We start from the raw sequence: 22,480 nt of genomic DNA, 5'->3' as shown, positions 1-22,480 counted from the left end.
CTTGCCACTCCCAACATGGCGTCCCCGAGTTGCCGTTCTCCAAGCGTGGCGAGCAAAACGGAAGTGACGCATCCTAGAGCGTTCCGTTTTCTTTCTGCTGCAGGAACCGCGGCTGCTGAGCCAAGCTGGTGCTGGGGCTATTGACCTTTGTCTCGGCCTCGTGGAGGTGATGAAGTAGCGATGGGAGGAAGGCACCCTAGTTTCTTAGAGGTTGCATTAGGGAGGGTGGTGTGGAGGGATTGTAATTCCTTTGGGCCCGTTGGCGGGAGTTGCCCGCTTCACCCGAATACAGAGACCTAAGGTTTTGAGTTCCCTTTGAGGCTTTCACTGGCTCGGGTTGGGGAGACCCCCTGGCCCTGCTGCACCTCCAACTCCGCAGCCAATTGAGCCCTCATTTTCCGGCAGTAGTGGTGAGTCCAGTTTGGGCAAAGCTCTCTCAATGACCGGTGCTTCATTCTTTCCTGCAGAGAGAGAACACATAGCACATCTTCCTACGGCCTGCTTCCTGTTGCAGAACACACTTCCGGTCTCGACCCGGACGGAATGCTGCTGCTGCTGCTGCTGCTACCCCTCTGCTGGGCCGTAGAGGTTAAGAGACCCCGGGGCGTTTCCCTCAGCAGTGAGTCCTTTTTGTGCATAGCCTGGTGGTCGGGAGGGGCATTTCCCGCCTTTTGCCTCAGTTTCCCCGTAGCATTCTGGTGAATGGGTAGGACAGAGGTATGTTTATTTACTTGAGAAGATCTGGGCCGAACCTCTTGTTTTCTTCCCCAGACCATCACTTCTATGACGAATCTAAGCCTTTCACATGTTTGGATGGCACAGCCACCATCCCGTTCGATCAGGTGAACGATGATTACTGTGACTGCAAGGATGGCTCCGATGAGCCTGGTGAGCTGCTTCTGCGTCTCCTTACTGCCCGTTAGATGAGCTTGCCCGGAGCAGATGCCCCATGAAGACCAGGGCCCCATCTTTCCATTGCTCGCTGCTCAGTGAGCAGGACGAGCACAGAAATGAGATCCCTGTTACAGGCTTGGGTTGGCTCAGTGGTAGAATTTGTAGGTTTCAGCCCCTGGTTTCCATTCCCAAGTAAAAGAATTATGACCAAGTCGGCAACCAGAGAGGAACCAGGAATGGCTTCCAGGAGGAGGTGAGGTTTCTGGCCAGGAAGAGCCAGCATGAGCACCTCTCAGAGGTGGGAGGGGGAGTGAGGCGAAATGGCATTCTAGGGCCTGGTGAAGGCAGAGGAGGCAGGGGGCGGGTTGCCAGCCTAGGCCAAGCTGGAGAAGACTGGAGGGCTCCGTTGCAGGCCCCTGAAAATGCCCTTTCTCCTCTTGGTTGTTCCTTGGTTTATTTGTGTTTTTCAGACACTTCCTGTAGCCCAGGCTGGCCTTGAACACACAGTGTAGCTGAGAGTGATCCTGCCCTATTGATCCTGCTTTTACCTCCCAGGTGCTGGGATTACAGACATTGACCACCACACCGAATTTACGCCTCTTTTTCTGGTGCTTTCCGTGACTAGATGAGACAGGTCTGGCTTGGCGCCCATTCAACAGGCTTTCTTTTTCTGCAGGCACAGCTGCTTGTCCCAACGGCAGCTTCCACTGCACCAACACTGGGTACAAGCCCCTGTACATCCTCTCTAGCCGGGTTAACGATGGGATATGTGGTAAGTGGCAATACTCTGGGGATTTGGGGGAGGAGGCGGGGCCAGCGGGGGTGGGGTGGGGTGGGGTGGGGGGGTGGGGGGTGGGGGTGGGTAGGAGCTGCCCTCTTTGATCTTGGCCCTCACCTCTGCCTCAGATTGCTGTGACGGGACAGATGAGTACAACAGCGGCAGCGTCTGTGAGAACACCTGCAGGTGGGTGGGCAGCAGTGGGGTACCCTGGGTACCCTGCTACCTTGCCAAGCTCTACTTGGAGGTCAGGCCGCTTCCTTGTCTGTTTTTTTTTTCCCTTTGCTTTTTAAGGTTAATTTTCATTTGCTGAGTATGATGGTTCACACCTCCAATCCTAGCACTTGGGAGGCAGGTTTATTTTTATGTTTTGTGTGTGTGAGTGTGTGTGTATGTGTGTGTGTGTGTGTGTGTGTGTGTGTGTGTGTGTGAGAGAGAGAGAGAGAGAGAGAGAGAGAGAGAGAATATGCCACCCACATGCATGTCTACTGCCCAGGCCAGAAGAGAGTGTCTGGTCCCCTGGAGTTGGAGTTACAGGTTGAATTCAGGTCCTCCAGAAGAACAGCAAGTGAAGTCTCTCCAGCCCCTCTTGTTTTTTAGAACTAGGCTCTCCCTGGCCTCACGAGTCTCCTCCCTTAACCTCCTGAGTGCTAGGATTACAAGTCTACACCGCTGTGGCGCCTTTTGTCCTTTCGTGAATCCAGTGGCCGTGCCCCTTGGGAACTCCACATTACCAGCATGCCCTCCAGCCCTGTAGCAGTTGAGACTGTTTACCTGTTCAAAAAAAACAAAACAGGAGCTGGTGGGACAGGCCTGGAGTCACAGCACTTGGGAGGTGGCAGTAGGAGGTTCTAGATCATCTTTGGCTCCACTGAGTCTGAAGCATGGGCTGCCAGAGACCCTGTTTCAAAAAACAAAAAGCTGGAGAAACTCAGTGCAGGAGAGAAATGACGTGGCTTGTGCTTGGTGGCCTGACACAACTGAACTTGACTCTAACTGGGTTAACGCTCTCGATACTTGGTTTTATTTTTTCCCACCCCGCCCCCACATGCTTTTCTTTTTTTTTTTTTTTTTTTTTAATCTCTCTTTTGAAGCAGAGTTTCTCTGTGTAGCTCTGGCTGTCTTAGAACTCACTCTGTAGACCAGGCTGTCTTCAAAGTCACAGAGATCCACCTGCCTCCGAACCCCAAGCTCTGGGACTAAAGGCGTGCGCCATCATGCCTGGCTTTTCGATCTGTTTTTGTGTGTTTGTGTGGTATGTGTGTAAGGTATGAGAACACATGTGTGCAGATATGTGCATGAGGAAGCTAAGAGGGCACGTGGGCTTCTTGCTCTTACACTCTGTTGTAAGCCTTGAGACAGTGTCTCTCACTGGTGGCCAGCAAGTCCTGGCAATCCCCCTGTCTCCACCCAGGTGTGCGTGGCCACAATTGGCTTTTTTGGTAGGTGCTAGGGACTTAAACTCAGGCCCTCATGCTTACATAACACATGCGCGCGCGCCATCTCCCAAGCCCCTGTTTAACTTTTTGAGACAGGGTCTTAAGCTTATCTTGGGTGACCTGGACTTTGGGAGATAATTCTTCTCCCTCTGTCTTCTAGTTGTTGGGATTACAACTGTGTCTGCCACTTTGGGGTTTGTTTTAGTTTTTGAGACTCCGTAGTCCAGGCTAGCCTCAGGCTTGGCTGGCTGGGCAGTCATGACCTTGAGCTGCTGTGCCTCCTGCCTGTACAGCCTGGTGCTGAGTTTCGGGTGTCGTCACCACACCTGACAAACCTACAGCTCTTGGTTTGGGTTTTGGTGTTTTGTGAGGAGCCAGGGTCTTATCGTGGGGCCTTGGCTGGGTTGGTGCTCACTATGTAGACCAGGCTGCCTCAGCCTCCCCGAGTGCTGGGATTCAAGGTGTTACCACAACTGGCCTGAGCCTGGGTTCTTACTCTTCCTCCTCTGTCAGTTTGGGGGCTCCCTTCCGACCCCATTCCTCACACTTCCTAGTCTGTTCTGTAATCCCAAGGAGAGGCAGGCTGTGCACACTGTCCGTCTTCTCAAGGACAGAACGGAGGCCTCTGGTCAGAAGAACCTGGAGGGGCAGTTTGAAGAGGGTTCTGGGTCTTGCCTTTCTCAGCATTTTCGTGGAGGGTGTGGCTGGAGCTTGCAGGTCACTCAGACCCTTCTGGAACAGCCAAACCTGCTGGGTCCTGAGTGTCTTTAGTGGTACTTGTGTGTGTCTGCTCCAGAGAGAAGGGTCGTAAGGAAAAAGAGTCCCTGCAGCAGCTGGCTGAGGTCACCCGGGAGGGCTTCCGCCTCAAGAAGATGCTCATTGAGGAGTGGAAGACAGCCCGGGAAGAGAAGCAGGTGAGGGACCCAGAGAGATGCACTGTAGGACCTGGGGTCCTTGAGTGATGGTTGGGTAAATGCGTGTGGGGTGGTGTGCACTTGACTCTGGGCTGTGATGAGCCTGTGTCTGTCCCCGTCCCCCCTCCCCCCCTCCCCGGGTTTCTCTGTGTAGTTTTGGTGCCTGTCCTGGATCTCGCACTGTAGCCCAGGCTGGCTTTGAACTCACAGAGATCCGCCTGGCTCTGCCTCCCCAGTGCTGGGATTAAAGGCGTGCGCCACCACTGCCCGGCACCTGTGTCTGTCTTTATGAGTGGTTGACCAAGCACTTCCCAAGTAAGAGGCTATCAGCTTACAAGGCAGGGTGTTAACTCCTGCAGACAGGAAGAACATCTCTTGGTCCCCACCCCACTGTCTGTAACCGAGGCTGGTGGTTGGCGACACTAGTTCTGTGGAAATCTCTCAGCTTAACGGCAGTAGAAACCGCTACACTGAATGAGCGCGGTGGGTGCCTGAGGACTCAGTCTCAGGCTGTGTGTCTCCCTTCCTTGCCCCCTTGGCTCATCCATGCTTCAGCAGCAGCACTGCGTGGGAGGTCCTCCCCAGGGCACTGAGGTGGGGCTGTCCAAGGGAGAGTCCAGGCCCCTCTCTCCCACCCCCGAGGCTGGAGAATCTCTCCGAATTGAGGAGCCGGAAGGCCCTGCTTCATTCAGTGGGCAGTGATTGCCCTTTCAAATTCAGGGGATCTGGGGAAGCCAAGTGGTGAGGTCAGTTCGTGTAACCTCTGCCTTCCAGGGGAGGTGAGAAGGTCCTGGTGCGGGGCCTGAGGCTGGCAGATAGGCAGGCGTCCTACCTTACACTTCATGGGAGCCCTGTCTGCCTCCAGACCAGAGCTTGCCTGGGGTGCTTTTTGTTGTCGCCGCCCCACCCCACCCCCACCCCTTTGAAATTCATTGATTCATTGATTCATTTATTTATTTTGAGACAGGGTCTGTGTAGCCCTGGCCTGCCTGGAGTTTCCTATGTAGCCCAGGCTGACCTCAGACTCACAGAGCTTCACCTGTCTCTGCCGACTGAGTTCTGGGATTAAAAGCGTGCCCCACCATGCCCACACCTTCCTTACTTTTACTACTGTGCTGGAGCTGGAACCCAAGGCTTTGTGTGAGCCAGGCAGGCACTCTGTACTGAGCCACACTGCCAAGGCTGTCAGACAGTTCCACCCCTGCTGAGCCACGCCCCAGCCCTCACTGGGGGATTCTAGGCAGGCTCTACCACTGAGCCACACCCCAGCCCCTCACTGGGGGGTTCTAGGCAGGTGCTCTACCACTGAGCCACACCCAGCCCTCACTGGGGGATTCTAGGCAGGCTCTACCACTGAGCCACACCCCAGCCCCTCACTGGGGGGTTCTAGGCAGGGGTTCACCCCATCTGTACTCCCAGCCCTGCTGCTTCTCAGAACATGTATGGATGCCCAGGGTATACCTGGTGCTGTGCAGGCACCTGCCTTGGGAATGCTAGATAGTTAGAAAGTTATATCCTTGCTGTTGGGTAGAGATGTTCAAGGACCTCAGGACATCAAGAGCTTTCTTGCATGGTTACCCTCACCCATCCTGGGGACAGGAAATGAAGATGATTTCCTGGAGGAGGGGCTATCTTAATGGAAATCTGTAGGGTAATTCAAGTCAGCCATGGAAAGTGTTGTGGGCTGAAAGCCGCAGGAAGAACTGGAAGCAGAGAGCCGGGAGGTCTGAATGTTACCCTGGAGTTTCAGGATAGGGGTGGCAGTGGGTGCCGGTGAGGTGCTCAGTGGGGAAAATACTGGACACCAAGCCTTGTGAGCGGAGTTTGAGCCCCAGGGGAGAACTGAGTCCTGAGCTGTCATCTCCCTGCCACATGTGTCCCTCCTCAGTTTAAATGGTGGACATGTGACAGGTGGGACTGGGGAAGGGCCTGACGTCACACACAGCGTCATGGGCTGTGTGAAGCTTCTGGGCTCCAAAGAGCCTCAGGGAACCAGAATAAAGTGGGGGTACCCTGTGGTGCGGGGGTGTCCTGTGGTGCGGGGTGTCCTGTGGTGCGGGGGTGTCCTGTGGTGCGGGGGTAGCCTGTGGTGCGGGGGTGCCCTGTGGTGCGGGGTGTGTCCTGTGGTGCGGGTGTGTGTCCTGTGGTGCGGGGGTGTGTCCTGTGGTGCGGGGTGTGTCCTGTGGTGCGGGTGTGTGTCCTGTGGTGCGGGGGTGTCCTGTGGTGCGGGGTGTGTCCTGTGGTGCGGGGTGTCCTGTGGTGCGGGTGTGTGTCCTGTGGTGCGGGGGTGTCCTGTGGTGCGGGGTGTGTCCTGTGGTGCGGGGTGTGTCCTGTGGTGCGGGTGTTTTGGAGAGGTCTTGGGGAACAGAGGCACACGACAAAGAGGACCAGGCTGAAACAGAGCTGGTGTCTCTCCCTCCAGAGTAAGCTGCTTGAGCTTCAGGCCGGAAAGAAGTCTCTGGAAGACCAGGTAGAGATGCTGCGGACAGTGAAGGAAGAAGCGGAGAAGCCGGAGAAGGAGGCCAAAGACCAGCACCGGAAGCTGTGGGAAGGTATGCTGTGGGTGGCGCTTCAGCTCTGACCAGGGAGGAACCCAGGCTGGGAGCTCCAATTCCTGAGGAGTTCTGTTGTGGGGTTCTCTGCCCCCGGTGCAGGGCCTTACACATGCTGGCCAAGTGCTCTACCGCTCAGCTACACCCCATCCCATCTTTGTTTTTGAGGTAGGGTCTCATGTGACCCAGGCTGCCTTAATTTCCTGTGTAGACGAGGAAGACCTAGAACTCTTAATTCTCCTGTCTCTGTATGCTGGATGTTCGGATAACAGCATGTACTACTATGCCTGGGTTATTTATGTTTTGTTTTTGTTTGTTGGTATGTTTTGAGACGTGGTCTGGAACTCAGAGGTCTACCTGCCTCTGCCCCTCAAGTGCTAGAATTTTATTTAGAGGTGTGCCCCACCACGTTCTGGACTCTTTTTTTTTTTTTTTTTTTTTTTTTTTAATTATCACGATTGCTCATTTCTTTGTGTGCCTAGTTAACTTTGCATTGGCCATCAAGTGTGGAAACTATAGGAATGATTTGTAGCCTTGGATGCATGATCCTTTTCTACAGACGTGTGTTTTCATTTTGTCTGGTGCCTAGAACCGTCTCTCCAGGAATCTCAAGCCCAAGTCAAAGACCTTTGACCTCTCAGCGTGTGCAGCTCACTTCCCCGGGCCTTCCACATGCTTGGCCAGTCCTTGCTCCCCGGGTGTCACTCCAGCCCCTCGCTGGGGGTTCTAGGCCGGGCTCTGCCCCTGTGCTGAGCCTTCAGCCTACACAGGGTGTGAGTTTAGATGCGTGCGTCTCCTGACCTCACCTGTCTCTGAGGAGACGCCATCCTGTCGGTCAGTTGCCCCCACCTTGACCTTTGACCGGTTCTGCTTGTCCCATTGGTCACAATACCTGTCATCCCAGCTCTTGGGAGGTTAAGGCAGGAGGATTACAAATACCAGACAAACTTGGCCTACAGAGTGAGACTCTGTCTCTAATAAATGAAATAAAACATAAAGAAGGGGGCTGGAGAGATGGCTCAGAGGTTAAGAGCATCGGCTGCTCTTCCAGAGGTCCTGGGTTCAATTCCCAGCACCACATGGTGGCTCACAACCATCTGTAGTGAGATCTGGTGCCCTCTTCTCTCTGATGCTCTCTTCAGTCATGCAGGTATACATGCAAATTACATAAAGTACATGAATAAATTTAAAAAAAAGAAGGAGCCAGGCCTTGGGGGACTTGTTCCAGACCTTAGGAGATGGATTAAGAATTCAAGGCCAGCCAAGTGGTATATGCCTTGAATCCCAGCACTCCGGTGGGATTAATCCCAGCACAGAGGCAGCTGGATCTCTGAGTTCGAGGCCAACCTGGTCTACAGCCAGAGCTACCTAGTGAGACCCTGTCTCAAAAAAACCAAAAAATAAATAAACAAAAACAAGGCCAGCCCTGGTTTCATACTGAGTTGGCAGCCTGGGGTACAGTAGACTCCTAGTCAGCAAAGAAAGGGCCAGGTAACTGGTGAAGAGTGATGGAGAGGGAGGGTGAGGACAGGCTCCTGCTGCCACAGATCGCCGGGGCCTTGCAGGGCCTGGAGGGCTCTGAGCAGAGAGCGGTGGTGCTGGTCACTGTGAGGGGAGACACTGCTGGTCACTGTGAGGGGAGACACTGCTGGTCACTGTGAGGGGAGACACTGCTGGTCTGCCGCTGCATAGAGCTCTTGGCAGGCGTCTGTCCCCGCAGGGCTCTGGTCACACCTGCAGGTTCTGTTGTCCCATCTTTCACAGCCCAGGCCCCCTACTCACCTTTTTCCCAGCTCCCCGACTCTGAGGCTTCCCCTGCTCCTCGGCGATGGGAATGTGTGTGCCTGCAGGGTTGGTCCTCCTCTTCCATCATGTGGGGCTCAGGGACCGAACTCGGCTTGTCAGGCTTGGCGGCAAGCCTGCCAAACCATCTCGGTGGTCCCTGCCCTTACTTATCTTGTTCCCGAATCCGTCCTCCCTCCCAGAGGACACGGACCTTCGTTAAATCCGGCGCTCAGTGTGAGACTGCTCTCACGGTGGGACGCCATGTGCGGTGAGGGCAGGTTTGGGGGTGTTTGGATCTGACCACTTGTGGCACAGCATGACAGGATGCCCGCCCCCTCCTCCACAGAGCAGCAAGCTGCTGCCAAGGCCCGGCGGGAACAGGAGCTGGCGGCCAGTGCCTTCCAGGAACTCGATGACGACAAGGATGGGATGTAAGTGTGGCTGCTCTGCCCACTGAGCCCCTCGTCCCCGGCTAGCTAACCTGGCCTTGAACTCGTCAAGGAGCCAGGCTGGTCTCAGACGTACAGTCTTCCTGTGTGAGCCTTGAGCCATGGGGGGGGGCAGGTGAGAGCTTCACTGCCATGGGCATTGGGTGGTTTTGAGGTGCTGGCCTGTGGGGCAGAAGCGGATGGAGGCTGGTGGGTCAGGAAGAGGGTTTGGGGATGTAGGGTGCGGGTGTGACTCCCCAGCTCTGCCTTGAGTCGAGTGGGAAGTGAGGGGGCCTGCCCCTCGCACCCCAGCCCTCACACTCACGTGTCGCGGTCCCAAGGCCTCACCCTTCCTTGTCTCTCTCCCCTCAGGGTTTCGGTGGCTGAGCTACAGACTCACCCGGAGCTAGACACAGATGGAGATGCAGTGCTCTCCGAGGAGGAGGCCCAGGTACCCACCCCGGCCTAGCCTTGGCCTAGAGTGAGTTCAGGGTGAGGGGGTCCCCGCCGGCCTGAGGTGAGGCCGTTCCCTGTCCGTGTGAGACCGTAAGTTGCTGGCCGCCTGGTAGGACCCTGGACGAGTACCAGGGCGCATGGGCCTGTTCCCCGTGCTTGTCCGCCCCTCACCTCTGCTCGCTGCCTCAGGAGTCCTGTCCCTGCTGTCCCTAGGCCGCCAGCTCTCTTCCTACCTGCCACCCTGGCTCTGCCCCTCTACCCTCTACTGCAAACTGGGTCCTTCTCTGCCCCTTCTGGACCATTGCTTAGGGCATGGCAGCCTCTGGAAACATTGCATCTGTGCCTAGTCCTGATGTCCCCTTACTTCCCAGCCCCCGGGCCTCCTTTAGGCCTCTGCTGTCCTTCCTGGTCATAGTACCTGGCCCATCTGCTATGGCCTGGTCCCTAGTTGTGAGTGCCTGGGGCAGGGTGGGTGAGCTTCTGAAGGCCTAACCCTGACCCCACCCCAACGCACACAGGCCCTTCTCAGTGGGGACACACAGACTGACACTGCCTCCTTCTATGACCGCGTCTGGGCCGGCATCAGGGACAAGTACCGCTCTGAGGTCTGTGGGGAAAGGAGGGGAAGTGGTCCTGCCCCCCAGCCCCTCACAAAAATACCTCCTGGGCTGGCACCTGGTTCGCCATGGAGGCCAAGATGCGTGAACCAGTGTTCCCCAGCCTTGAGATGAGGTCATCCCCAAGTCCTCAGCATTGGCCTCCACAATCCCGGGTCTGCCAGGTGCTGCCCACTGAGATGCCTGCCCCTTCTGCTCCGGATGTCACTGAGCCCAAAGAGGAGCAGCCACCAGTGTTGCCACCCACAGAGGAGGAGGAGGAGGAGGAAGAAGAGGAGGAGGAGGAGGAAGAGGAAGAAGAGGAGGTGCAGGGGGAGAAACCCAAGGTGTGTGTTGGGAGAATGGTGGGCAGATGGGTGGGAGGGACTGCCTGCTGACGCCTGCCCTCTCCCCAGGAGGCGCCAGCCCCTCTCCAGCCGCCACAGCCTGCCAGCCCCACTGAGGATGAAAAGATGCCACCCTACGATGAGGAGACGCAGGCTGTCATCGATGGTGAGTGGGGACCTGCTGGGAAGGGGTCCAGCTTCCCTCTCCAGCAGCCAGGCCCTACCTACCATGAGCAGGTGTGCCCTTACATGGAGGTGCTCCCTGGTCCTGCAATGCCCAGGTTGCTTGGGAATTGCTGTACCTATCCCCAAGAGTCTCCCCTCCTCATGGGCTGTGCTTGTTTGTAACACACATAACAGGCCAGGAACCAGCCGGGCCCCAGGAGCCCTGGCCCTGCACTCTAGAGAGATGCGGCAGAGGAGACTCACTCTGCAGCTGGTCAGGCCTAGAGGGCCATCGTTGTCGGGGACAAACCCCAGAGCATAAGCGGCAGCTGTCACATCCTCCGTGGGGCCCCGTTCTGTGTCTTCTCTCGTGGAACTGGGGCCCCCTCTGATCTCCCGTCCCTCAGCTGCACAGGAGGCCCGGAATAAGTTTGAGGAAGCAGAGCGGTCCTTGAAAGAGATGGAGGAGTCCATCAGGTATGGGGACCAAGGCTGCCTCCTGCCCAGTTACAGTGGTACCCCCAGCTCCCCTCGGAGGGGTGCCAGCCTGGCTCTTGCAAGGCCCCAGGCACAGCCTGTGTCTGCCCACCGTGCAGCTGGGCCCTTCTGTGTGGGGCTCTCGGGTCCGTGCTCCCCTTCCCCTGGGCCCTGCTGTGTGGGGCTCCCGGGTCCATGCTCCCCTCCCGGCCCTCTGTGTGGGCTCCGGGTCCTGCTCCCTTCCCCTGGGCCCTGCTGTGTGGGGCTCTCGGGTCCACACTCCTTTCCCCTGGGCCCTGCTGTGTGGGGCTCTCGCGCCCTTCACCATTGGACCTGCTTTTCCAGGAGTTTGGAACAAGAGATCTCCTTTGACTTCGGTCCCCATGGGGAGTTCGCGTACCTCTACAGCCAGTGCTACGAGCTCACCACCAACGAGTACATCCTGGGGGGGGGTGCAAGGGAGGGTACTGGGCGTACAAGAAGTTAGGGTTCGTATCTCTGATCTCATCACTGGGGGGGCTGAGGCAGGAGGACCTCAAGTTGAGTCTGGGTTCTGTCACCTCATGAAACTGAGCATAGTGGTACATATGTATTTGAGGGGTGCAAGGAGGGTCCTAAGTTCAGGGCCAACCTCAGTTACTTCAGCATGATTGAGGTCGGCCTAGGGTCCCCGTCTTCTCACTCGACTCTTCTCCCGGCCCTTAGGTACATCTACCGGCTTTGCCCCTTCAAACTGGTCTCCCAGAAACCCAAACATGGGGGCTCCCCGACCAACCTTGGGTGAGTGGGCTGAGGTTTGTTGCCTTGACCCTGCCCCAGCCACCCACTGGCCCAGTGCTCAGCACCCCTGCTCTCTCCCATAGCACGTGGGGCTCGTGGGCTGGCCCCGATCACGACAAGTTCAGCGCCATGAAGTACGAGCAGGGTACCGGCTGCTGGCAGGGCCCCAACCGTTCCACCACAGTGAGTGCTGTGGGGACCCAGGCCGGGGCTGTGGGGACCCAGGCCGGGGCTGTGGGGACCCAGGCCCGGGGCTGTGGGGACCCAGGCCGGGGGCTGTGGGGAATCAGGCCGGGGGCTGTGGGGACCCAGGCCCGGGGCTGTGGGGACCCAGGCCCGGGGCTGTGGGGACCCAGGCCCGGGCCAGCCCCGCCCAGCCCCGTTCCTGCTCTGTTCCCATCCCCAGGTGCGCCTGCTGTGTGGCAAAGAGACTGTGGTGACCAGTACCACGGAGCCTAGTCGCTGTGAGTACCTCATGGAGCTGACGACACCCGCGGCCTGCCCAGAGCCGCCACCAGAAGCGCCCGCTGACGGAGACCATGATGAGCTGTAGCCTGGTAAGGAGGCAGGTCTCCGTTACAGTGTGCGGACTGGGCTACTCTCCTAACCTGTGGCCCTGACTTTATATCTTACTATTTATTTGTCTGTGAGACAGGGCCTCACTGTGTAGTCTTGGCTGTCCTGGAACTTATTAGGTAGACCAGACTGGCCTTGAACTCGGTGATCCACCTGCCTCTGCCTTCCAAGTGCTGGGATGAAAGGCGTAAACCATGTGCCTGTGTGTGCGCGCGCGCGTGCGCGCGCATGAGGTCAGAGGTCAGCTTGGAGGTTGGTTCTCTTCTGTACCACGTGGGCCCCAGGCCCAGAACTTAGGCCAGCACCTTACCCTTACCTTGGCAGGCCCATGTTTTCTTAGACAGGCTGGCCTCAAACTCACAGAGATCTGCCTACCTCTGCTTTCCAAGTGTTTCAAGACAGTTTTATTGCCAGGTAGTGGTGGCGCACGCCTTTAATCCCAACACTCAAGAGGCAGAGGCAGGGAGATCTCTGAGTTTGAGGCCAGCCTGGGCTGCACAGAGAAACCCTGTATCAAAAACAAAGACAGTTTTGTCAGATAGTCCAGACTGGCCTTGAAAGTTTGTCAGTCCTGCCTCCACTGGGCCACCCGCCTCCACTGGGCCACCCGCCTCCACTGGGCCACCCGCCACGCCCCCTGTACGAGGTACTGGTGGCTGAACCCAGGGCTTCCTGTGCTAGGCAAACAGTCTGCCAGCTCAGCCACATCTTTCAAAACAATTGGTTAGTTCTCCAGTGCTGGCTGGGATCCAGGGCTTCCTCCATGCTGCTTCTGCTACCAACCCATGTCCCAACCCTCTGTCTTTTCTAATTCTGTCTTCCATCCTAGGACCTCAAGGCCTGAAACCAGTCTACTGATCCTGCAGTCTGTGGACCAAGGCCTGCCCACCCCGGGGTTCCTGGCCATCCTCCTGGTAGCAGGAACCCCATGTGGCTCGAAGCCCTACTTCTGGCCCAGGCTAGCCAAGCCATCTGCATTCCCGAGGCCCCAGCGGCCTCCAGAGATGGATAGAGGAGCTCACTCTCCTTGGATTTCTGGGTGGGAGTTTTTCCCTGCCCACCTCACCCCTTCCTCCCCAGCTGGTGGGAGATGAGTGGATGACTTGACATGTGACCTCAGAACAATAAATGTGACTCGCCCACATTGGCTGTGTGTGTGCTGTTACTTCCCTGTTGGTCTATGTAGCTCAGGCTAGCCTCAGAGTATCTCCTGCCTCAGGCTCCCAAAGCATGGGCCAGTAGGCCTGGCTAGGTCTGCCTTCATTTCGGGGTGTAGAACAGGGCAAGTGTGAGCAGACAGCAAATGTGGAGTGTGCTGGTTACTGCTGTCCAACGTGACAGGATCTAGAGCTGCCTAGGAGACAGGCCTCTGGCTGCAGTCCCAGGGAGGGAGCTGAGGGCAGGCCTGGTGGCCTCTACCCTAACCCCTGCGGTCATCTGCTTCCTGACGGCAGTGCCCACAGCCCCAAGCTCCTGCTGCAGGCCTGCCACGGGGACTGGAGTGTCCCAGCTACAGACCTGGCACTCGGGGAGCAGCTGTGTGCAGAGCCTTGCGGCCCTACAGATCGACCGACGGGAGACAGCCAGCGCCTGGTGATGGTAGACTGTAGGCTATTGAGCTATTGAGATGCGCCTGCCATCTTTAGAGACCCCAGCCCAGGGGGGTGGTGTCCTTCCTGGGCTTCCGTCCCACCACCCCTGCCCAGAGCCGTGCACAAATCACCTGAGACTTAAGATTCTGAACTTTTTATTTTCTGGCATGAAAAGTACAAATAATTAAACAATTCCATGTAAAAGTCAGTTACCGCGGCCAGGCCTGGAATCTCAGTAATAAATAGTCTAAACGCAACTTGAAGTGTTCGTGGGTTTGGGTTGAGGTTTGGTTTTTTTGTTTTTTTCTACAGTTCTTTTTATCACCTCCAACATGGACTCTGTCATGGTTTGAAACTTTCCCAATAAACAGGATGAAGGGAGGGTTGGAGGGGCTGAGCCCCCTCCCTACTGGCCCTGCCCCTGGCCCCCAGGGACTTTGGAAGACCCAAGGGCCCCTCTCCCTGGGAGCCCTTGGCCTGGCCCTCTTGGGGGACTGGCCTCCAGGGAGGGGGCCTGGCTGGGCTAAGCTTGTGTCTTAGAAAAAAGTCCCCTCCTCCCAGTCTTGGGGGCAGCAGGGACCTAGGCCTTGGTGGGAGGGGGTGGGGGGAGGAGCCCCCTCTTCAGAGCCCGCCCTCCCCCCAGGGTGGGGGACAAACCCAGCCCTTATTGCTCGGATGCCTCCAGCATGTGCGGAGGGCAGGGGGAGACCCCAGAAACAGCAGGGAAAGAAGGGGTCGGACCCTCCTGAAGGCGGGGAGTCCCTGTCCTGCTGGGAGGGGGGTTAGGGCAGACTTAGAAACCACCAGAATAAATAGGTTTGGTGTATCGTGAGCAAGCTAGAGTTCACCAGCTAAATAGACAAAAAACTTCTCAAGACAATAGCAAAACAATCCCGTTGAGAGACCCTGGGCACCGACAGCTGTGGGGACCCCAGCCCTCGGAGCCCACGGCACCCCCGGGGGGCACTCCGCTACCATTACTGTTATTAATAATTATTACTTTAATGACTCCACTTCCCCTTTTTATAAATAAATTAGGCATAACCACATCTCAGCAAAACTGAAAGAAAAGGGACCCCTTCCTTCACCTTGCAAAGCAATGAGAACAGAAATATACACAAAGGTCCTTAACAGGCCAACAAGGATAATAAATAGTTAACATAGCAATAAGTTAAAACTACATGAAGCTAAATTCAGCAAAAAAGTACAAGAAAGTTAACTGGTGACAGTTTATCTTTTTTTTTTCCTTTTTTTGTTTTTAAATCGTCTTTGTGTGTGTTTTTGTCTTTTTTTTTCTTTCTTTCCTGTTGCTATATTTCATCTTCTGAGTTTTCTTTCTTTTCTTTTTTTTTTTTTTCGTTTTTTATTTTTTGGTCTTTTTTTAATTTTTTTTTTCTTTTTGTTCCTTGCAGCAGAAACTCCACAGACGGTTAAGAACAACACCAGGAGGGGTGGGGAGAGAGAGTTGGACGCTCAAATGGGACCGTGGCCAGACACCAAACGCAGAGGACACCGGAAGAAAGCAACCAGAACCAGTGGGCGGGGCTTCACGACTCTCGGGTGTGACTGGGCCCACTGAGGGGTGGGTTGAAGGGTTTGGGGCTCCCAGGGGCTCCAGCCTGTGGCTTCTGTTGGAACTTGCATAAAAGAATAAAAAGTCAAAGTGTGGAGTTATGGATGCAAAATCCAGTCAGAAGCCAGGGCTGGGGCTCATGAAGGCTACATCCATGGTTCCCCACAGTCCGGAAAGACGAAAAACCCAACAATCAAAAGAGGGCGACACGTGGGTGGGAAGGAATGTGGGGGACACCTTGGGCCCATCCACCCCTGCATCTGGGGGGGGGGTGCTGGGTGCTTGCTGCGGTGGGGAGCACGCTGGCCCTAGATGAGGGAGGAGACTGCAGACCTCCCCCTGGACCCAGGGAGGCTGAGCCCCAGGGGCACGGGGTCCTTTGGCCTCAGTGTTGTGGGGAGCCCCCTCCAGCCCACGGTGATGCCAAAGTGGAACGAGGTATTGTGTGTTTGGATGCATGGACGCCATGTGTGTACGCCTGTGTGGTGGGCAGCAGGAGGCCCCTGGTGGGCTAAGGAGTCTGTGCAGAGAACCTGGGGCTGGGGCTTACTGGGGCCCAGGGAGAAGCGGCTGGTCAGCCTGGCTAGAGGAAGTACCTGGATCAGGGTCTCCAGTGGGAACGTCTTGTCTGGGCCTGTAGGATGCTGTGAACATGGGTGTATGTCCCTAGGTGTTGTATGTTTCTAGGTGACCTATTGGTTTTTGTTTTTGTGTTTTGAGACAGGGTCTTATGTAGCCCAGGCTGACCTCATACTCACTATGTAGCCAAGGCTAGTCTTGACCTGTTCTTCTGCCTCTGCCTCTCAAGTGCTAGGATGAGTGAGGACTGTACACCCCACACCAGGTTTATGCATTGCTGGGGATGAACCCAGGCTTCGTGGACACTGTACAAGCACTCCGCCAACCCAGTGACATCCCAGGCTCTCTTTGGAAACTTGTGTCCGATTCCTACATCCCAATGGATCTGTCACAGTGGCTTGCACACATCACGTGGTTTTGTAGACAAGCAGCCAATGCTGTGTCGATGCAGCCCCAAGGTCTGTGTGTCTCCGTCCTCTGGTGTGGGTTTGGTCAGCCTTCCTCAATGTATCCTGAAATGTTTCTGTATGTGTTGTGTATGTGTTTCCAAGGTCCAAGTGTATGTCCCTCCTGGCTTCTTGTGGCTCTGTGTGTGTGTGTGTGTGTGTGTGTGTGTGTGTGTGTGTGTGTGTATACTGGCGGCCCTGTGGACTTCCAACCCCTCAGCCCTGCTCCCTGTGCCCTCTGCCCCAGTTAGTTGGTAAACATAACTTGCCAAAATAGTTTCTTTTTTTTTTTTTTGTCTTTTTTTTTGTGATTTTTTTTTTCAAGTTCAAGAATCCCCAGTAAAAATTCTCCACGAGGTCTTTTTCCCTTTTTACAAAAATAGAGATTTTCTTCCCCTCCCACCCCACCCCACCCCCTTTTTTTTTTCATTTTGTTTCTGCTTCCTGCCCTGCCCCAACCCTGCTCCCTGTTTTCTGCCCAGGGGACTGGGGCGGGGGATGGGGATGCCCACACCCCTCTTTCATGTTTTTTTTTTGCTGTTTTGGGGATTTTTAAACCTGCTCCCTCCCCTTTCTTGCGGTATAGGACAGGCCTGGGCTAGGGAGGCCTGGATGGGGCACTGCTGTGTCCCCTGAGCCAACCCATGCAGGGTGGTGAGGGGGAGGTGGGATGGGGGGTCTCCTCTCTGCTTTCTTCTTTTTATTTTTAGCCAAAAAAAGAAACAAAAGCCATCACCATGAACCAAACCAAGACGAGAGAGTGAACAGGCCCCTGGGTGGGGAAAGCAGGGAGGACAGGGTGGGGGTCCCTCCCCCTCATCCCTGCAGACCCTCCCCATCCCGATGCTCACCCTGTGGTGTATTTGCAGGTGTGTGGGTCTGCCTGCTCTTCAATCACGTGCTCTCTCTCTCTCTCCCTCTCTCTCTCTCTTTCCCTCTCTCTCTCTCTCTCTGCTGCCCGGGGAGGGAGGGCGGCGACCTCTCAGGCCTTATGTTGCTTGCTGGTCTTGAAGGACACCTGCAGCACGCGCTCACCCAGGCGGTAGCCGTTCAGGCTGGCGATGGCCATGGCTGCCTCATCGTAGTTGGTCATAGTGACAAAGCCGAAGCCCTTGCACTTGTTGGTGGTGAAATCTCGGATGACCTTGACATTGGTGACTGCCCCAAAGGGTCCGAAAAGCTGCCACAGCACACTCTCATCGGCTTCCGGGGACAGGTTGTACACGAAGATGCACCAGCCGGCACCCGCAGCGCCTCCAGACAAGCCCACACCGGCCAGGCCGCTCATGCCGTCGATGGCGATTGGGGAAAACCTGGCGATGAGCGACAGGGGACTACTTTGGGGGTCACGCGGGCTCTGCCCTGATCCCCAGCATGCCTCCGAGCCCCCCATGGGGAGGACCCTATACGGTCCTAACCTAGCTGTGACCCCATTACCTGTTTCTGACCTCACTGAGACACCAGCCCCTCACCTGCAAACTGTCCTCCAGAGCTCTCCAAATATCACCTATGACCCTGTCCTAAAGTACCATCTTTATCCTGATCTCATGACCTTTGACCCTACCCAGTCCTGAGACCTGTTGCTCTTCACCCTTCTCTAGTGACCTCTAAGTCAACTTCTCTTCTGGTGGCCCAGGTGGCTTTGAACTCACTATGTAGCCAAGGGGGCTTCTTGGTTTTGCTTTTGTTCCTCTTTGCCTACTGATCTTGAACTCCCGCTTCCCGTCTCTACCTCCCAAAGGCTGGCACTGCACACCTGGCCTCCGCGTGCTGGGGTAGAACCCAAGGCTTTGTGCACACCAGAAGTGCTCTTCCAATTCAGCTGCATCCCCAGTCTCCACCCCTTCAAAACTAACTCGTGTGTGTGTGTGTGTGTGTGTGTGTGTGTGTGTGTGTGTGTGTGTGAGAGAGAGAGAGAGAGAGAGAGAGAGAGAGAGAGAGAGAGAGAGAGAGAGAGAGAGAGAGAACAGAGGGAGCCAGGCAGACTGACTGCACCCCACCCATGCTGACCTCGAACCGAATTGCAGTTCTTGCCTCAGCCTCCATGGAGGCGCTGGGTAAGGAGCCCAGCGCTTTGTACATACAGCACAGGCACCGACTGAGCCCCAGCTCCTAGCTCTGTCCTGGTCCTAATCTGCCCTGACATCTCTGACTCCATTTTGAATCCCCGTGTGAACACTGGCCCGGCAGGAGCAGCACAGGTGTTTTACGTGGCCCAGGGCTCTAGCACCTTCCTCTGACGCCATGAAGTGGCCCCGTCTATCTGCCTTTCTGGTCTTTTTCCTACCCAAATCATAAGCAGCAACCCCCTGACTCAAAGTTTTTCTTTCTCTGGTTTCAATTACCTGTAGTTGCCTTTGGTTTGAACATTTTAAGCAGAAATTTCCAAAAATTCAGACTGGCTTTTGGGGGTTTTTGTTTGTTTTGTTTTGGCTTTTTAAAAAATATTTTTAGTTTTTGCCTGGACTACCAAGCGAGTTCCAGGAAAGGTACAAAGCTACACAGAGAAACCCTGTCTCAAAAAACCAAAAAAAAAAAAAAAATATATATATATATATATATATATATGTATATATATATATATATATTTAGTTTTTCCAGGCAGGGCTCCTCTGCGTAGCTCTAGCTGTCCTGGAACTTACTATGTAGACCAGTCTGGCCTTCAGAGATCTTCCCTAGTGCTGGGATTAGAGGCCTGTGTTGTTATGTTCAGTGTGGACTTACATCATTTTTATGTGTGCCTGCCTGCATGTATGTATATGAAGCACATGGATATCTGATACCCACAGAAGCTAGTGGAGGGCATCAGAACCCCTGGAACTGGAGTTACAGGTGTGTGAGCCACCATGTGGGTGCTGGGAACTGACCCTGGGTCCTCTGCAAGAGCAACAAGTGCTTTAGCTCCTGGGTCATTGCTCCAGCCCATGTTTTGGCTTTTTGAGACTGGGTCTCACTGCATAGCCCAGGCTAGCCTCTAACTTGTGATCTTCCTGAATTTGCCTTCTGAACCATGAAGATTAGAAGGTATACAACCATACATTTTTTTATTTTTGTTTTTTTCAAGACAGGGTTTCTCTGTGAACAGTCCTGGCTGTCCTGGAACTCCCTCTGTAGACCAGGCTGGCCTCAAACTCACAGAGATCCACCTGCCTCTGCCTCCCGAGTGCTGGGATTATAGGCGTGTGCTACCACCACCCGGCAAGAATTTTTGATATAATTTTATTGAATTTCTTATTATTATTTTGTGTGTGTGAGTGTGTGAGTAGTGTGTGTGTATGTGTGAGTGTGTGTGTGTGTGAGTCTGTGTATGTGTGTGTGTGAGTCTGTGTGTATGTGTGTGTGAGTGTGTGTGTGTATGTGTGAGTGTGTGTGTGAGTCTGTGTGTATGTGTGTGTGAGTGTGTGTGTGTATGTGTGAGTGTGTGTGTGAGTCTGTGTATGTGTGAGTGTGTGTATGTGTGTATGTGTGAGTGTGTGTATGTGTGTGAGTGTGAGTGTGTGTGTATGTGAGTGTATGTGAGTGTGTGTGTGTGTGGAGGGAGTACACATGTGTGACACATGGAGGTCAGAGGACAAGTCTGTGGAGTTGCTCTTCTCCTCCCACCTTTATGTGGGTCCTGGGGACTGAACTCAGGCTGTCAGGCTTGTGCGGCAAGCCCCTTTACCCTCTGAACCATCTTGTCAGTCCACAGTCACAAGTTTTAAATTGCACACTGAATATGGTAAAGCGGTTCAGGACTATAATCCTAGCTTTCGGAAGGCTGAGGTCACATAGCAAAATCTTGTTTCAAAAGAAACATTTTGACTCTTGGGTCCGTCCCAGCTTTAACACATTTCCATTCTCAAGAGTGCCTTTCTTGTTAAATCGGTCTCTCTGTCTCTCTCCCTCTCGGATCCTCCTGTCTCGGCTCTCCAGCACTGGGTTAGAAATGTCCACTGCCACTCCAGGGTTTTTACGGACGCTGAGATCTGAAGTCAGGTCCTATGCCTGTGTCACACGGAGCCGTCTCGCCAGCCCCAAACCACCCTGTCCCGGCCTACTTCACAAACAGCCAAGTACGATGGATGGCTGTGTGTGTCCTCCTGCACCAGGCAGTGGAGACGGGAGGATGGGGGTTCAGGACCCTCTTCATCTATGTCTCAAGCTTGAAGTCAGCCTGGGATACATGGGGTGCCATCTTAAAATAAACCCCCAAACCAAACAAGAAAGAAGCAAAAATCCTTGTGTGTGGCACATGCCTTTCATCCAACACTCCAGAGGCAGAGACAGGGAGATTTCTGTGAGTTCAAGGCCAGCCAGCTACACAGTAAGGCTGTCTAGAAGAGAATGAAGGGGAGAAAAGGAGAGGGGAGGAAGAGGAAGAAGAGGAAGAAATAAGAAGAGGTTAAGTAAGGAGAAAAGACTGTACGCTGTTCTGAGTAGCATGATGAGATGTCACGATGTTTGGCCAGTGTGTCCATGCAGTAAATGCCACCCTCCTATTAGCCACTTAGCGGTCTTATTGTCAGACTGACTGTCTAAAATCATAGTTTCTTTTCTTTTTTTTTTGAACATAAAAACAGGTTATAATTTGAAAGTCCAGGGTTATTTTAAACAGTAAAATATTTTCTCTGTAGAAAATAGTAAAAATGATAACATTTCCCATGAGCCCTTTTAAGCCAAATGATAGCTGAATTATACATATAAATATTGATTGGATTCTGGGATACAGAAGAACCCTATCTTCATCTGTTCAGAGAGCTGTGTTTTACTTAAGTTGTGTAAGTGAAATTCCTATTCATCTTCCCCTTCACTGTTTGATTTACAGCAGACATTTTTCTATAGGCTAATCCATAATCTAAAAGGATTTTAGCCTCCCCTCCTGAAAGTACGGCCAGCATATTCTTTCATCAGCTTAATATGGTACAAATTCTTATCCTAATAGTGAAATGTTTTGCTAAAACTTGCCAAGTGATTAGGTAAAACTAAAACTTTTTATAAGCCACAGTCCTAGGGTCCCCCCTGCTAGGTAGCTTCCCTGGATCTGTGGATTGCTATCTGTAAAATCATAGTTTCTGTGCTAAGGAACCCTTATTTTAATTGGTTAATGGTTAAAGCTGTTTATTAGAAATACCTGAAAGAAACTGATAAAAATGTTTCCTTTAAGGGAAAAGGTGAAAGTTCTTCACATATGGAAAAGAGAGGTCACTAATAAGGTCACTAATATCTAAGGAAAGGACAAATCTATCTGGGAAATTATGAAGAAGGAGCTGGCCTGGTGATGAGGCTTGCCATTCTAGGATGCTGAGGCAGGAGAGTCACAAGCTCAAAATACAAAGTAAGAAGACAAACTGAACCTACCTGCAACCCCATGTTCAGGAGGGAGGGGCAGAAGGAGCAGGGTTCAGGGACAAGCTCGGGCAGCGTGGCCGACCTGCCTGTGCTACATGAAACCCTGTGTCGAGAAACACAGAGGGCTGGGTGTGGCACTCAGTGTCCAGTGCTTGTTCACAAGGCCTGGAGTTTCCTCTCCAGGACAAAATTATAGTAATAAACTGGGGCCAGTGGCACATATCCTTAATCCCAGCACTCAGGAGGCAGAAGCCGGCAAATCTCTGTGAGTTTGAGGACAGCCTGGTCTACAGAGTGAGTTCCAGGATACCAGACTACACAGAGAAACCCTGCCTCATAAACAAACAAACAATCACATAAACAAAGAAGTAGAAATGTAAGTAAATAAGACATATAGAGGTGTTCATGTCAATCTCTGAGTCAGGCATCCACCAGGAGTCTTGGGATGTGTCCCTGATGGGTAAGGAGGACAACTGTCTCATGTCACCACCATGTTCCTGATGTTTCCTGGATGGCTCACCTCTCAGGTAACACTTAGTAGGTTGCTTGTTGACTAAATTAATTAAAGGATAGAAAGCCACATTCCCGCTGGCTTCCTCAGCCTCAGGATTAAATCACTCAACTTGGGGAGAAGACTCTGAAAGTCTGAACCCCTTAACCTTGATCACTTCCTCCTCTGAGCCTCTGTACCAGCTGTCCCTGATGCCCAGTTCCTTTTCTGGTCACCATCACATGACCCAGTGCTGCCCCTGCACTGCCCTGCCCACCCCTC

The 22,480-nt window shown here is 54.0% G+C and overlaps 2 protein-coding genes across 5 annotated transcripts in view; one reads left to right on the top strand and one right to left on the bottom strand.

The window, feature by feature from the left end:
* The first annotated feature begins 66 nt into the window (after positions 1-66).
* Positions 67-13,331, top strand: Prkcsh (protein kinase C substrate 80K-H). 2 transcript variants are annotated; one of them, XM_028872517.2, is made up of 18 exons: positions 67-166; positions 468-619; positions 772-888; positions 1,571-1,666; positions 1,801-1,858; positions 3,908-4,025; positions 6,448-6,577; positions 8,709-8,793; positions 9,163-9,241; positions 9,765-9,851; positions 10,028-10,168; positions 10,259-10,355; positions 10,762-10,831; positions 11,177-11,266; positions 11,537-11,611; positions 11,695-11,794; positions 12,018-12,168; positions 13,017-13,331. In XM_028872517.2, exons 2-17 carry the CDS (start codon positions 544-546, stop codon positions 12,162-12,164), a joined length of 1,566 nt encoding a protein of 521 aa, XP_028728350.1. In that variant the 5' UTR covers positions 67-166; positions 468-543; the 3' UTR covers positions 12,165-12,168; positions 13,017-13,331. The 2 variants fall into 2 exon arrangements, with proteins under 2 accessions (XP_028728350.1, XP_028728349.1); XM_028872516.2 differs by having other exon boundaries at positions 10,028-10,189.
* A 586-nt stretch (positions 13,332-13,917) lies between these two features.
* The window catches only part of Elavl3 (ELAV like RNA binding protein 3), a 36,282-nt gene continuing 27,719 nt past the window's right edge, over positions 13,918-22,480 (bottom strand). The window contains exon 7 of one of the 3 annotated variants that reach the window (XM_028872518.2): positions 13,918-17,711. In XM_028872518.2, the coding sequence (XP_028728351.1) occupies positions 17,360-17,711 (352 nt within the window). In that variant the 3' untranslated portion in view covers positions 13,918-17,359. The remainder of the gene's footprint in view (positions 17,712-22,480) is intronic. The other 2 variants (XM_028872520.2, XM_028872519.2) reach the window with 2 other exon arrangements.

Source organism: Peromyscus leucopus, chromosome 7 (genome assembly GCF_004664715.2).
Source record: "Peromyscus leucopus breed LL Stock chromosome 7, UCI_PerLeu_2.1, whole genome shotgun sequence".
Classification (NCBI taxonomy): Eukaryota; Metazoa; Chordata; class Mammalia; order Rodentia; family Cricetidae; genus Peromyscus; species Peromyscus leucopus.
This window is presented reverse-complemented; position numbering and strand designations above follow the sequence as displayed.

Coding starts and splice junctions, on each gene's coding strand:
- Prkcsh (XM_028872516.2), top strand. CDS start 544: ATGCTGCTGCTGCTGCTGCTGCTACCCCTCTGCTGGGCCGTAGAGGTT. Junction 620..771: donor CCGGGGCGTTTCCCTCAGCA/GTGAGTCCTTTT, acceptor TTTCTTCCCCAG/ACCATCACTTCTATGACGAA. Junction 4,026..6,447: donor CAGCCCGGGAAGAGAAGCAG/GTGAGGGACCCA, acceptor CTCTCCCTCCAG/AGTAAGCTGCTTGAGCTTCA.